A 14,508-nucleotide genomic window follows, 5' to 3' on the forward strand; every position below is an offset into this window, starting at 1 on the left:
AGGGATCCTGCTACTTACCTTAGGGACTGGGAAGGCTTTTGTTTTCTAGTATGCAGATACTTGAGCAGAGGCCTGAAAGAAGTGAGGGAGCTTGCAGAGTCCTGCGTGAGAACATTCCAGACAGAGGAGCAGTGGGCTCTGACTTAGTGTGTCCAGGGCATCAGGGCAGCTGGTCTGAGTGAGCAGGGAGAGCAGTAGGAGGCAGCTCTGTGGGCTGCAAGAAGGACTTTGGCTTGGAATGAAAATTGAAGTGGAGGCTGCTGCAGTTTCCTGGAAGGTTTCTTCTGAAAAACTGTTCAGTGTAATGTAGAATCCATATTCATTTACCTTTTGTGTGGAGAGTAAGATGAGCATCATTGCAGGGTTTTAAGCAGAAAAGAAACATAATCTTTTGATTATGATTGTTTTTTTTAAATAAACTTATTTTAGAGTAGTCTTAAATTTACAGAAAAATTGCAAAGATAGTGCAGAGTTTCCATATACCCATGCCCAGTTTTCCTGTTGTTAACATCTTACATCATGGAGTATAGTTGTCACACCTGATGAATCAGTGTTGATCTGGGGGATTTTTTTGGTTTTGTTTTTTGTTTTTCTTCCTTTTGAGACAAAGTCTCACTCTGTGGCCCATGCTGGAGTGTAGTGGCATTGTCATAGCTCACTATAACCTCAAATTCCTGGGCTCAAGTGATGTTCCTGTCGCAGCCTCCCAAGTAGCTGGGACTACAGGAATGCACCATCAGGGGCCTGGCTAATTTTTTAATTTTTTTGTAGAAATAGCATCTTGCTATGTTGTCAGGCTGGTCTTCAACTCTTGGCCTCAAGCAATCCTCCCACCTTGGCTTCCCAAAGTATTGGAATTACAGGCCTCCCCTCACTGCCCAGTGATCTGTTGTTATTAACTCCAGCTCATACTTTATTCAGATAGTTTTCCCTACTCTCCTTTTTCTGCCCTGGGACCCCATATCACATTCAGTTGTTATGTCTCCTTAGGCTCTTCTAGACCATTCTTAGACATGCCTTCATCTGATGACCTTGACAGTTTTGAAAAGTACTGGTCAGGTATTTTGTGGAAAGTCCCTCAATTGGAGTTTGTCTGATGTTTTTCTCGTGGTTAGAGTGGGGTATGGTTTAGAGAGGAAAACCACAGTGGCAAAGTTTTTATCACATATTAAAGGTATATACTATGAACATGACTTATCAGAGTTTCTATTGACCTTGACCTCCTGGCTAAGGAGGTGGCATCAAGTTTCCTGCCCTTAGCATGCTGTCCTCTTGGGAGGGAAGTCACTATGGGCAGCCCACACTTAATGGTGTGGAGTCATACCTCCACCTGCTTGAGGTGGGTGTGTCTACTTAAACTGTCTGGAATTCTTCTGCATGAGAGATTTGTCTTTTTCACCCATTCACTTGCTTTATTCAGTTTTTTACTGATATCAGTACGTACTGGTGGGTATTTATACTTTGGAGTCTGATACCATACCATATTCTTTTCTTTTTTCTTTTTTTGAGACATTCTTACTATGTCACCCTTGGTAGAGTGTCGTGGTGTCACAGCTCACAGCAACTTCAAACTCTTGGGCTTAAGTGATTCTCTTGCCTCAGTCTCCCAGGTAGCTGGGACTACAGGTGCCTGCCACAATGCCCAGCTATTCTTTTTTTTTTTGGTAGTTGTCATTGTCATTTAGCTTGTCTGGGCCGTGTTTAAACCTGGCTCCCTTGGTGTATGTGGCTGGTGCAGTAACTACTGTGCTATAGGCACCAAGGCCCATGTTCTTTTCTTGCTCAGTTTGTTCTAGCTCTGGAGCTATTTCAGTTGGCTTCTTGGACATATCCCTTATTGTGTTATTACAATGCTTCCTCACTTTCTGACACTGCAGAATACTTAAAGCTCTTCCTGTGTTTCTTGACCTGGCCTAGAATCAGCCATTTCTCCAAAGAGCCCTGGTTACTTTTATTAGAGAATGGCATTAGAAACCATGATTTGGGTACTGACTTATTTATTTATTTATTTATTTTTTGAGACGGAGTCTTACTATGTCACCCTCAGTAGAGTGTCATGGCATCACAGCTCACAGCAACCTCAAACTCTTGGGCTCAAGTGATTCTCTTGCCTCAACCTCCCAAGTAGCTGGGACTACAGGTGCCCGCCACAGCACCCAGCTATTTTTTGGTTGTAGTTGTCATTGTTGTTTGGCAGGCCTGAGCTGGATTCGAACCTGCCAGCTCTGGTGTATGTGGCTGGTGCCCTAGACACGGAGCATAGGTGCTGAGCCAAAGATGCTGACTTTTTAACAGAAGTTAAAGCAGGGCAAGTTGGAAGCAAGGAGGCCAGTGGAGAGGCTGTTGGAATGTAGGCCAAGTGAGCAATGCTCAGAGCACTTGGGTAAGATACTGGGGAGCAGCTTCTAAGTCAGTTAAGTTAAAAGGATGTGTCATGAGCCCATTACTCTGGGTCAAACATAGGGGAAGTTGGTAACAGCTACCATTTCTTGAGTGCTTGTTGCTGGTGGGCAGGTGTTGCGTTTTGTTGGTTTTACCCTATGCCTATGTAATTAGTATGTGTATCAGAGAATGAGGGAGAGAGATTAATTGATAGAAACCTCTGTAGTTACCAAGTTCATGCCCCTTGGGGTCTGAGACCCATGGCAGATTCCACCTTTCCTGTTGGGAATATGGGCTTTCCCCCCATGGGATGGCCCAGGCTTCTCATCTACCAGGCCAGACAGGATCAAAGGGTGTCCCCAAGGTTGATTGCTTGTTTGGTGTCTCAGCACCAAACCATCAGGTTTTCATTGCTCCTTAAGTTTGTAGGAGGTCCCCAAGGCTGAGAGTTTTTGGATTGAGGACTCAGTGTGTTTCTCTCATGTGCTCCATTCTAAGCTTCTCAGATCTGAGGGTGTGTGAGGGAGATGTGCCCCAGCCTGCCTGTCAGCAGCAAGGAAGAAAGGTCTAGGCAGCAGTGGCCTTGTTGCATCTCCGAGTCTCACACATCTGCTTCCTGGGGTCCTGCTGATTAGGATGGGATGGGAGGCGCAGGGCTGGGCTTCTTCCCTCCTGGCTCTGCCTGCTGCTTGGCAGGCCCTCTTGACCATACCAGTCATTGCTGAGATGTGACCATATTCCCAGTGAAGGGCACACTGGGCCTTATCTTTTTAATTCCTGGCATAGTCCTGTGAGGTAGGGATTGGGTTGTTGCCCATTCTGCATGTGAGGCCCCTGAAGCTTAGAGGATAGAGTTTCTTGCCCAGCCCCAGGTTCCCCCAGCAAAGGTGGGATCCAAAGCCAGGTCTCTGTGACTCCCAGCCACAGTGAACAGTGGCCTAAGTGGTCACATCCAGATTTTCACATCCCCCCCCCCCCCGACTCCCCATAACACTTCTTTCCTACCAGCTGCTGGATGTCTCTGCTCAGAGCAAGAGGTCACTTGTCTCCTGATACCTTCCACCTTTTTTGGGTGAAGAGCACATCTAGGTACTAGTTGTATTAATGCTCTGGGGCTGCTGCCTGCTTCAAGTTCTCTGGGGCCAGGAGGCTCTGGGGTACTAGGGAAAGGCTCATGATTTATGTGAGAAATCCTGTCAAGCATGGTGGGTTGTGATTGTAATCCCAGTATGTTGAGAGGCCAAGGCAGGAGGACCATTTGAAGTCAGGAGTTTGAGAGCAGTCTGGGCAACACACCAAGATTCCATCTCTACATAAAAATTTTTTTAATTAGCTGGGCATGGTGGTGCATGCCTGTCATCCCATCTACTTAGGAGGCTGAGGCAAGAGAAGCCCTCTGGTGCCTGGCCCATCCTGGGCAGGGCCAGTGGCAACTCTCCCATAGAGGCGGTTCTCTTCACATGCACCCAAGGTGCCTGCATGGGATTCTCCTGGAAGGCTGGATGAGACTCCTCAGTGCAATGACCTCCTTTTTCTCCTAGTCCACCTTCTTGAGTCTGATGACCTCTACAGCCAGTGAAGCTGCATCCTACGAGTTCACCACTCTGACGTGTATCCCTGGGGTCATTGAAGTAAGTGGGTGTGCTGGGCACAGAAGGAGAAAGGGTGTGTTGTTGTGTTTGCTCTTAGGCGTGAGGTGGGTGTCCCTGCAGGAGAGCAGGCTCTGAGCCAAGCAGCTCTGCCTTCCAGCACTGGCACTTCTGAGGCTCTTGGCTGCTGGGATCTCAGAGATGCCTGGCAAGGCCTGGAATCAGGCAGTCAGGCCCTGTATATGGCAACTCGGCCTGGTGCCCCTTGGTGTTCTACTCTGCCCCGCCCCAGCTCTGGTCACTAATCATTGGTTGGCTGGATCTTTCTGTCTCCTATGAAGCTTTAGAGGCTTGGGCTGTGTTTTCCTTGGGCAACTGAATACTGTGGTCTTGAGTCTCCCATAGGGAAGCAATTTATTTGTGAAGAGTGTCACCCTGGGCGGTGCCTGTGGCTCAAAAGAGTAGGGCACCGGCCCCCATATATTGGAGGTAGTGGGTTCAAACCTGGCCCCAGCCAAAAACTGCAAAAAAAAAAAAAGAGTGTCACCCTTAGTGATGAATGTTGTGGGACTGGGAAATCTCAAAAGCCCTAGCCAGGCAGCTGCTCAGCTCATAGACTATTGTCTTTACCAGGCTCAGGTGGCCGTGGGCTCAGATATGGCTATGGATTGGCACCTGGGTTTCCCTCACCCTTGAGCACATGAGCAGGGCCAGGTTCAGGCAGGCCCTTCCCAGCACTGACCCTGCCTCCTTTATCATGTGTCTCTTCTGCATCCTAGTACAAAGGTGCTAATATCCAGCTCCTGGACCTTCCTGGAATCATTGAAGGCGCAGCCCAAGGTGGGAAACAGGGACAGGAGGGTGGGGGACAGGAAGGAGCTCTGTTACTGTGTTGTTAAATTGGGTGTGGGTGTTGGGGAGATCACCATGGATCCTTGTTTCTGTTACCTGTTTTCTAGAAAGGACAGGCTCAAGTTCAAATGCTGGTGCCACACAAGCTTTGTGATCTTGGTCAAATGATTTACTACCTCTAAGCCAAGCCTCAGTTTCCTCATGTGTAGAGTGGGCATAATACTGAATTTACAGCATAGATTTGAGGATTCAGTGAGGAAATGTTCACACACATAGCCTGGGGCCTGCCACACAGTACAGGGAGGGCAGGACAGCCATTACTATCCTGTTACTTCACTGTGGAAGTGACACTGGAGTTCTTTCTAAAAGAAGTCTCGATAAGTAAAACAGCATGTGGATTGAAGAGACTTGACAAGGAGTCGGGTTGGGGAGGCTGAGGGCACATGGCAGAGGCATGGTGGGTCCATAAAGGATAAGAGTCCAGGGTTCCCCGGCCCAGGTAGGGGTCACACAGGTTCTGCATTCCTTCCACCTGTCCAGGGAAAGGCCGTGGCCGGCAGGTGATTGCTGTGGCGCGCACAGCCGATGTTGTCATCATGATGCTGGATGCCACCAAGGGAGAGGTGCAGAGGTCTGTGGGGTGGGGCAAGTTCATATATCTGGGGAGGGCCAGTGTGTCCCTTAGTTCATGGTGGGTGGTCTGTGGGGTGCTTGCTCCTCTTATACATGGGAGTAGTAGCAGGACTGTCCACAGACTAAGTCCAGTGAGACCCAGCCTAGGATGGCCTCTGCTTGAGCCTGTGTCCAACCAGCACAGGTATCTTGGGGCTGAGACCAAGGAATATGGACTGGCTCTGACTCCAACTCCTGCCTACAGGGGCGTATGTGCCCTGTCACTGCCCAGAACCTTCCAGGAGCCCTAGGCAGCAGAAGCATTGTCTATCCCACACCCGCTGGCGGGAAGTATACCAGGCCTGCCTCTGCAAGAGCAGAGGGGGCTCCTTGGGACCAGAGGAGCATCCTCATGTGGTTATCTCACAGGCTCGTGCCACTTGCCTGTGCACACTGACTACAAACCAGAACGGTCTCCCATTAATGGTGACGGAAGTTTGGTAGCTCCCCTGCAGCTCTGGGGTGTTAGGAAGAAATGTTTGTTCCCTGGGTTGCTGGGGTCTCTACGTGGGTAGGCAGGGGCTTCCCATGTCACATAGAAGCAGCCTCTGTGGGAAGCCTGTGAGGGCTCATGGGTGCTCTCCCTAGGTCTCTTCTGGAGAAAGAGCTGGAGTCTGTGGGCATCCGCCTCAACAAGCATAAGCCCAACATCTACTTCAAGGTGAGGCTTCTGGACTGTGACCCAGGGTGCAGCTGGTTTGGAGCTGCACTGGCCTGTGGCTATAGGATCTTTGCTGCTGTCCCTTGGTTAGCAGTTCTCCCTTTCCTTCTCTTCTTCAGCCTAAGAAAGGTGGTGGCATCTCCTTTAACTCAACGGTCACGCTGACCCAGTGCTCGGAAAAGCTGGTGCAGCTCATCCTGCATGAATATAGTATCCTTCCTCCAAAGAGAGGTGGGGGGTGACCGTGGCTGGCAGGGTGGCTAACTAAGTCAGGAGGCTTCATGACCCGGAGTGACAGCAGATCACACCCAGAGACCCCCACCCCAATCCCTCTGAGCAACCTCCAGGAAAGATCCAGCCCCACAGACATGAGACGGCTGTGATCTCCTGCCTGTGTGCTTGTGGTGCTACTGCTGGGGCTGCAGCACCAGCTTAGCACTGGCTTCCTGGCTCCTCACTGAGTGTGTGGCACTGTGGCGGCCAGGTGACAGCAGGAAGAGACACAGGATATCCTGAGAAGTAGCATCTCAGGACAAGGAGGTCCTGCCTTGGAAAAGCCTCAGGGCAAGTGGGAGGCTCTAGTGTCATTGGGGCTGGCTGGACAAACTCTCAGAGTCAGACCTCCCCCATGGTGGGGCAGGCTGCCTAGCCAGGTGGTGAGCCCCACATTGCTACAGGTGTGTGAGCACAAGCAAGAGGGCCCCCCAGAGGGGAGGCCTGCACGGGAAGAGGCTGGGTTAGATCAGCTTTCAGGCCATACTCCCAGCACTGAAATCTGGGTTCCACTGAGGTACATTAGCAGGTATATTTTGTTCCTTGCCTGACAGTGAATATTTAAACAGTTTGTTGATTGAAACTTTTATGTATTGTGGTTCCTTTGGGGGTTGGAGGACTTCCCATACTTTAAAATCTTGTAAAACCTCGCAAGCAGGTGACCACCAAGGTCCCTTCAGCCAACATATTTCTTGCTCAGCTCTTTGGGTCCCTCCACTGAGTAGGCATGAGGGCTGCTAGCACACAGGTTCCCCCTTAACTGGAATCCCCTCAGAGATCTTCAATGCAGAAGTGCTCTTCCGAGAAGACTGTTCCCCAGATGAATTCATTGATGTGATCGTAGGCAACCGGGTGTACATGCCCTGCCTGTATGTAAGTGGCACCAGTACCCAGGGAAGACTTTGGGGGATGTGGAGCCCTGGCCCTGGAGCTCCCAGGACACAGATAGCTGAGGGCCTCTGTACCCCACATGAGGCAGGCTTCTGAGAGGTGCACAAGGAGCCTGAGATTCTCCTGTCCCTCCCCCCTGCATTGGTGGCTGCTTGAGCCTTGCAGACATGGAGAGCTGGAGACTAGGCTTCTACCCCAGCCTCTTCCTCTGGAGAACTGACTGCCCTGAGGCAGCAAGGGGAAGAAGGCTGGGCTCCACATGCCCTGGTAAGCCAAGGAGGGACTGTGGGCAGGTGCAGGCCCATTGAGGGCTCTTTCCTTCCCCATCATCCACCTCCACCTTTTCAATCTCAGGTTTATAACAAAATCGACCAGATCTCCATGGAAGAAGTAGACCGCTTGGCCCGAAAACCTAACAGTGTGGTCATCAGGTAAGGACAGCTCTGCTGTCCCACCTCTGGGTTCTGAATCACCTTGGCCACAGGAGGAGAAGTTGGGTACAGCCTCCCATCAATACACAGCCAGCACGGGGCCAGGGTCCCCTCCTGATAGCAGCTGGTGGCATTGGCCCATCTAACCCTGGGTTGGCATGGTCAAGGTGGGATGGTATCTGGTGGGCTCTAGTTAAGAAAACAGAGAAAGATTTCATCAACCCGGGTTGAATGGTTAAGAGGCTTAGTAGTGAAGCCCCAGATGTGAACCTCCCGCTCCTGGTTCTCTGGAAGGGATGGCTTCTGAATGATCACAACTCAGAAGGAAAAGGGAACTTGAGTTCTCTGGTGGGCACAGTCCACCCACTGCCACCTGACAAGGGTTCTTCTGGGGTGAACCATGCATATGCCACACTTGGCTGGCTTCCTGGCTCCAGCCAGGCACTCTGCAGCTTCACAGAGAGGCCCAGCTTATAGGAGTGGGGAAGTGGCCGGTACAGAGGATGGGCAAGGATCCTGGCCGAGCACAGGTATTTTGTGTTACTTGCAACCACTGCTAAGCACAGGTTTCCTCTATGGGACAATTTCAGCTTCTCTTCTGCTGTTGCATCTAGGCCCTTCAGTGGCTGCCTGAGGACATACCCATTCTCAAAGTATGAGCACATTTACAAGGCCACATGCCACACCTCTGCTTCTCACAACAGCTCCACAAAGGTCAGGACACCACTCGAGGTTACACTGTAGCACAAAGTCCAGCCAGGGTGCACCCTGGGTCTGGGTGTTACTAATTCCCTGCTGCTGCCCTGGGCCCGTTGGCAGCCCCTCCCTCTTCAGGAGGGATGAGCTTTGGATGTCAGAGTTCCTGGCCTCTGTCCATGATCTATCATGGCCTCTGACCTGTCTCCTCACAGCAGCCTCAAGTCAATCCCAGGTGCCTTGGGCCCCTCAGGGCACAGCTGAGCTGGTCCCCAGGAGAGATAGGCTGAGCTCTGTTGGGTGTGGCCATGTTTGCTGACCAGAGGCAGCTGACATCAAGCAGCCATCAGAATAACAGGCTATTTCCCCACGGGCACCAGAGGAGCCACCCTGGCCTTGGTGTCTGTGCTGGACAGTGGAGGTTGTCATCACTGGTCAGAGCTCCAAGCCCACCAGGGCCCTGCCTGACTGGCTGCCTTCCTCCCTGCAGCTGCGGCATGAAGCTAAACCTGGACTACCTGCTGGAGATGCTTTGGGAATACTTGGCCTTGACCTGCATCTACACCAAGAAGAGAGGACGTAAGTCATGAGGGGTGGCTATGGCCCAAGAAAGAAGCTGAGCCTCACCCGCACCAGGGGCTCTGGCACCAACCTGGCCTGGCTTGTCTCAACCCTTCAGTGCTTTCCTAGCTCAGAGTAGGCACTGCTCTCCACCCTACCCTGAGCCCATAGGGCAGAGGATGCCAAATTTGGAGTCTACTGGTCCCTGGTGGGGATGGAAGGACAGTATAAGTCTGCTGGAGTCCTCCCTGGCTATAGCAGTCACTGCTCTTCCTGACCTCACCCTCATGGGCAGGTCCCACATGAGAAGCTTTAGGCAGCTAAATCTATAGAAGCCATCCTGTGTCCACACCCCACAGCACATACACTCTCACATCCCAGGGACCCAGCAGCTGAGTTCAGGCAGTTTGTTATCAACCATGACCTCATCAGCAAGGAGAGAGCTGTAGCTTCCCCCGACCAGATGCCAGCAGCCATTTGCTCCCTTGCCCATTCAGATGCTCCAGCTGCTTTGTGGGAACTGTTGGTAGATAGGTGGCAGGCAGTGTGAATCCTGGACTTTGATTTATTTTGATTCTCTGTATTAAGTTCAAGGTCATAGAAGACAGCACAGGGTTCTATCCTGAGGTATGCTACATAGCATGGGGGTGGTTAGGCCCAGGCTTGGGAGACCAGCAGGGCTTTTGCAGCCAGCTCTTCCCCTGTGAAGGAGTCACAGAGCAGCAGGGCCATGACGTGCAACTGACACGCTGACCCCGTCTTCCCTACAGAGAGGCCGGACTTCACGGATGCCATAATCCTCCGGAAAGGAGCCTCTGTGGAGCACGTGGTGAGTTGACTGGGCCTAGCAGACAAGGGATGGGAGCTTTGCAGGCTCTGGGTGCTCAGTTCTGCCTGGGTTACTTCCAGCCAGGACCTGAGGCTGACTCTGGAGTTAGGCAGCCTGGGGCTGGCTGTGTGTGGAACCTCTGTCCCTCTCCTGTGGGTGGGGTGGTGCTGCTTGCCTACCTGGAGTGCTAAGCCACACTGAGTGAGGTCCAGCATAGAAGGCACTTAGCATGCTGTCTGGCACCGGGTAGGTGGCATAAGCACTGGTCCTGGCACCCTGCTTTCAGAGCTGCAGGCTCCTCAGGCCACTGTCATCTGAGTGTTCAGGTCAAAGTGAGCCACTGCCCTGGGATCTTTCTGAATTGCTCTTCTCCCAATAGGGCTGGAGCTGGGAGTCTCAGAGAGACCCCTAGACCCTTCTCCTCCTCCCCCATGGCAGAGCTGGCTAGGGTTCAGAGTTGCCACCTCCCATGGTCCCCACTCAACTCAAGCCTGGTCTGCCTCCACATCCTGCCCCTAACCCAGGATGACTTCAGATGTTTCTTGCCCTCAACACAGGTTTATTGAGCAGCAACACTCAACAAAATAGCTCCAGTTCCACCAGAACTGGGTCCTTTGGGGTCAGAAGATGCCAGGCACCCAATCTCAGAAGTCACACATATGGGTGGGGTATGGTGTAAGTCCAGGTCTACACAGAGGTCAGTAAGGCAGCTGGGAAGTGACCAAAGTTGGCTTGTAGAACAAGGGGGGATCTGGCAGTGAAGAGTTGGGGTAGGAAGTACCCCACACAGGGGAGCAGGTGTGTATAGGTCCACAGGCTCTGGGCTTGGGAAGTAGGAAGGTGAGTTTCCCCATCTAGAACTCTATCACCTGAACATGATCCTGCAGGAGCAAGTGATGGCCCAGAGCCTAGGACAGTATTTTAGATCACATAGGCATCTGCCTGGACTTTTGTTTTCCTAGGTGTTATTTTCCTTGAGCTCAGTTTTTCTCAGGATCTATATCATGGAGGCAAGGGATGCTGTGATATCCAGCCATCCCTGCAGCTACTTACGGGACAGTGGTGGGTGGGTCTGCAATCTGGTCTCATGCACTCACTCATTCAGCAAGCCAACCCAGGGCCTCTGGGTTCTGACCTCAACATGCTGATATAAATGAGCCCAGATCATCATATCTTCCTCAGGGCCTGGGCTTGAAAGTTAGCACACCAGGCAGGAGCCAGGGAAACTTTGGATTACTTAAATCCCTTCAATCACTCACAGGGAGCCCTGTGTTGGAGGCTCTGTCCCCAGGCCTGTTTCAGAGCCAAGGTGTTGTATCTTCCAACAAGTGCCTACTCATGCCTCCTGCGGCAATTTCGGCCCTCCTGAGGCCCTCAGCTGCTTGCTGAGAGGCTGTGGGGCTTGAGCCATGCCTGAGAAGAACAGGAGACACCAGGGGCAGGGTGCTGTGAGCAGCAGGGATACAGATGCAAAACCCCAGAGGCAGGAGCAAAGGAGGGATATAAGGCAGAGGCAGCAGGTATTAAGCCTAAGAGTGAGGAGAGGTGAGGGTGTCCCTCAGACGTCTGCTCATTCCATCATCACTGCCCTCTAAGCTTGCCCTCCCTAAGTGCCTATCTCTGGGGCACTCAGTTGATCCAGGTGCTATAAGCTATAGTTAAAAGGCCTGCTCTGCCCAGGGAGTATATTACAACCTGGATGCCAACAACAGAGACTCATAGGAGGTGAAGAAGGTAGACAGCCAACCAGACCTGTCTCCCCCATCCCATGCCTCAGTTCCCTCATCCACAGTGACTGACCCCAGGACTGTTGTGAGGCACTCAGTGCTCCTAGAGTTCTCAGGGTTTCAAAATAATCCAGTGACTATATCACTCTGCATTTTAAACTCTGCCAGTGGGTTTAATTTTTTATTTTTATTATTATTATTTTTTTTAGAGACAGAGTCTCACTTTCTTGCCCTTGGTAGAGTGCCATGGCATCACACCTCACAGCAACCTCCAGCTCCTGGGCTTAGGCAATTCTCCTGCCTTGGCCTCCCAAGCAGCTGGGACTACAGGCATCCACCACAATGCCCAACTATTTTTTTGTTGCAGTTTAGCCGGGGCTGGGCTTGAACCCTCCACCCTCAGTATATGGGTCTGGCACCCTACTCACTGAGCCACAGGTGCTGCCCTTAATTTTTTATTTTTTAGGAATGAGGAACCCAAGTAAAACAATACTCATTTATAGGTCAGAGGAGAACAGAATTCCCCTTACGTGTCAGGGAAATATTCTTGCAGGTGTGATCTGCCTCTTCCTAGGGAGGCTGGGCTGAGCCATTTGGTGTTTGACCCAGGCCTGTAAGACTTGTGGGAGGAGGAGCCACACTGCAGTCTTCTCCCTGCCTGCCCCACTACCATGACAATGAGGGGTCCACATTCTTGGGGCAATAGCTGGCTCCCCCCATTAGGGTCTACTTACAGGTTCCTGGAGCACTGGGATGTCTCTGATCTCCCTCCCTGCCCAGGAGTGCTGACAGCTATGTGCTGCCAAGGGGTGGGGATGAGGGTCGGAGTGATACACCACAGCTGGGGCCAGGAGGGCTCAGACAGTGACCAAGCAGTGGTGACTCCAAGCTTGTCATTCTGTCCCATTCTGAAGGAGCATCTGTCCAGGTGAGACAGGTGGAGGGCTGCTAATAGCCTGGTCTTCAACTTTTCTCTGATGGCTGTGGGAACATTCTAGTCCAGGGGTCCTCAAACTTTTTAAATAGGGGGCCAGTTCACTATCCCTCAGACTGTTGGAGGGCCGGACTGTGGGCTGTGGGACGAGTTGGCTGCTAAGCAGGACAGGCAGCAGCAGCAAAAACACCTGGCAGGCCGGATAAATGTCCTAGGCGGGCTGCATGTGTCCCGCAGGCCGTAGTTTGAGGACACCTGTTCTAGACCATGGCTGCAGCTCTTGGGCAGGTGTGGGAATGGGAACGACTCGCAGCTGGGACTAGGCAGTGACATGAGAATCAAATGTATCATTTCTTGACCCAAGGCCTGGGTTGTTTGAACTCTTGCTTCTTGGCACATCCCCTGAGCTTTGGGGGTATGGTCAAGCAAAGGATGGGGTTGGGTGAAGCTTCGTCTTCCTGTCTGACATTTTCGTGTCCCCTAGTGCCACCGCATCCACCGGTCTCTCGCCAGCCAGTTCAAGTACGCCCTAGTGTGGGTGAGTCTCTGGGTAGGAGGTGGGCGGGGTCAGAACCAACACAGCACACAGAGCAAGGCATTCACACTCTGCACAGTGTCCCTGTGGGGACCGGTGTGTCTGTCTTTTCTGTTCCATGGAGTGTGGGTATCGACCTGGCTGGACATGAGCCTACCCCACTTTTGAGTCAAGGATGGTCTCCCCTGGGAATGTCCTCCTATCTGGGGCCCCTGATGTTCATAAACCCCTGTCTTCCTCCAGTGACATCCCCCTTGGCCTTGGCCACTCTGGGCTGACATGACACCTCTCCCCCCATTCCTTGCCCAGGGCACCAGCACCAAGTACAGCCCACAGCGGGTGGGCCTGACCCACACCATGGAGCATGAAGATGTCATCCAGATTGTGAAGAAATAACTAATGGCTTCCACCAGACCTCCTACCGACTGGCCTCATTTCTCTGGGCATTCGGACCCACTGGGATACACAAATGCCCAAACAGGAAAAATGCAAATCTATACACCCCAGGAAGTCTCTGCTGTTCCCAGAGTTTCTTCAGTAGGCAATGAAATGGAGCAGAGGGGCGAGGTGTGGGGGATTTCCAAAGCTAATCCCTCTGCCGGGGACTCTGAGTTTGGAGTCCTGGCTCAGCCTCTGACCCCCAGCCCCTTTGGGCACTGAGGGGGCAGGTTGCCTAGCTGCCTCCCAATTGGGGCCAAACACGGACACATGCTCAGTGCTGGGCTGGGCACTGGGCCTGCGGGGGTCCCTGGATGCGTGGATACTGCCAGGATGCCTGTTCCTTGGCTCCTGCCAGTGTCACCTCCCACGTGCAAAGGACTGTCCCATAGTGGGAACCAGTTCACACCCTCCACAGGCTGAGTGGTGTCTTAAAGTGCCTCCCCCTATGCTTCCTCCCAGGGCAGCCTCTGCCCAGGACAAAACCCCAGGATTTGGGGCTTGAACACCTGGGGTGGGGATTTCTGAGTTTCTGTATTTTCTCTCTAAGCTCCCAGCTCTCCTTTCTGAAATAAAGGATTAAAAATAGTTTCTGTTTGGGCTGAGGGACATTTTGTAAACATACCAAACTTTGTTGCCAGGTTAGGGGACACACGTGATGAGCTTGACAGTCTGAGTAACTAGCATTGGATAGCAAGGGGAATGCAGGGGTCCTCACCCAAGCTGGAATGGCCTCTGCCCAGGAAGTTGGCCAGGGCTACAGGCCCAAACATAAACCTCTGGAGGGGTCTGGTTGCCAGGGTGGGCAGCATCCCCAGGAGGCCCTTGTGAGAACCCTTGGGGTGGCAGGAAGACTCCCCTGTGAGAGCTATGTGGCTGGTTGCATTTCTTGTGTCCTCAGGCCAGGAGAGGAGTCAGCAAGTGCTTGCTGAGTGCCCACTGTATACAGAGGGCTATCCTGGCCACCCTCCAACAGCCTGCTCTCCATGGGATGAGACTCACTGCAAGCTACACAGCTTGTGTGTGCAGAGCTGTAA

General features: G+C 52.2%; 1 protein-coding gene across 2 annotated transcripts in view; it reads left to right on the forward strand.

The window, feature by feature from the left end:
• The window catches only part of DRG2 (developmentally regulated GTP binding protein 2), an 18,513-nt gene extending 4,454 nt beyond the window's left edge, over positions 1–14,059 (forward strand). For both annotated transcript variants that reach the window (XM_023514000.1, XM_003791042.3), the window contains exons 3-13: positions 3,924–4,013; positions 4,751–4,811; positions 5,364–5,454; positions 6,084–6,156; positions 6,276–6,366; positions 7,205–7,302; positions 7,675–7,751; positions 8,938–9,026; positions 9,779–9,837; positions 12,983–13,036; positions 13,343–14,059. In XM_023514000.1, coding sequence (XP_023369768.1) covers positions 3,942–4,013; positions 4,751–4,811; positions 5,364–5,454; positions 6,084–6,156; positions 6,276–6,366; positions 7,205–7,302; positions 7,675–7,751; positions 8,938–9,026; positions 9,779–9,837; positions 12,983–13,036; positions 13,343–13,429 — 852 coding nt within the window. In that variant the 5' untranslated portion in view covers positions 3,924–3,941 and the 3' untranslated portion in view covers positions 13,430–14,059. The remainder of the gene's footprint in view (positions 1–3,923; positions 4,014–4,750; positions 4,812–5,363; positions 5,455–6,083; positions 6,157–6,275; positions 6,367–7,204; positions 7,303–7,674; positions 7,752–8,937; positions 9,027–9,778; positions 9,838–12,982; positions 13,037–13,342) is intronic.
• The last annotated feature ends 449 nt before the right edge of the window (positions 14,060–14,508 follow it).

The sequence above is a fragment of the Otolemur garnettii genome, unplaced genomic scaffold, assembly GCF_000181295.1.
Source record: "Otolemur garnettii isolate 467f Iridium unplaced genomic scaffold, OtoGar3 scaffold00046, whole genome shotgun sequence".
Lineage (NCBI taxonomy): Eukaryota > Metazoa > Chordata > Mammalia > Primates > Galagidae > Otolemur > Otolemur garnettii.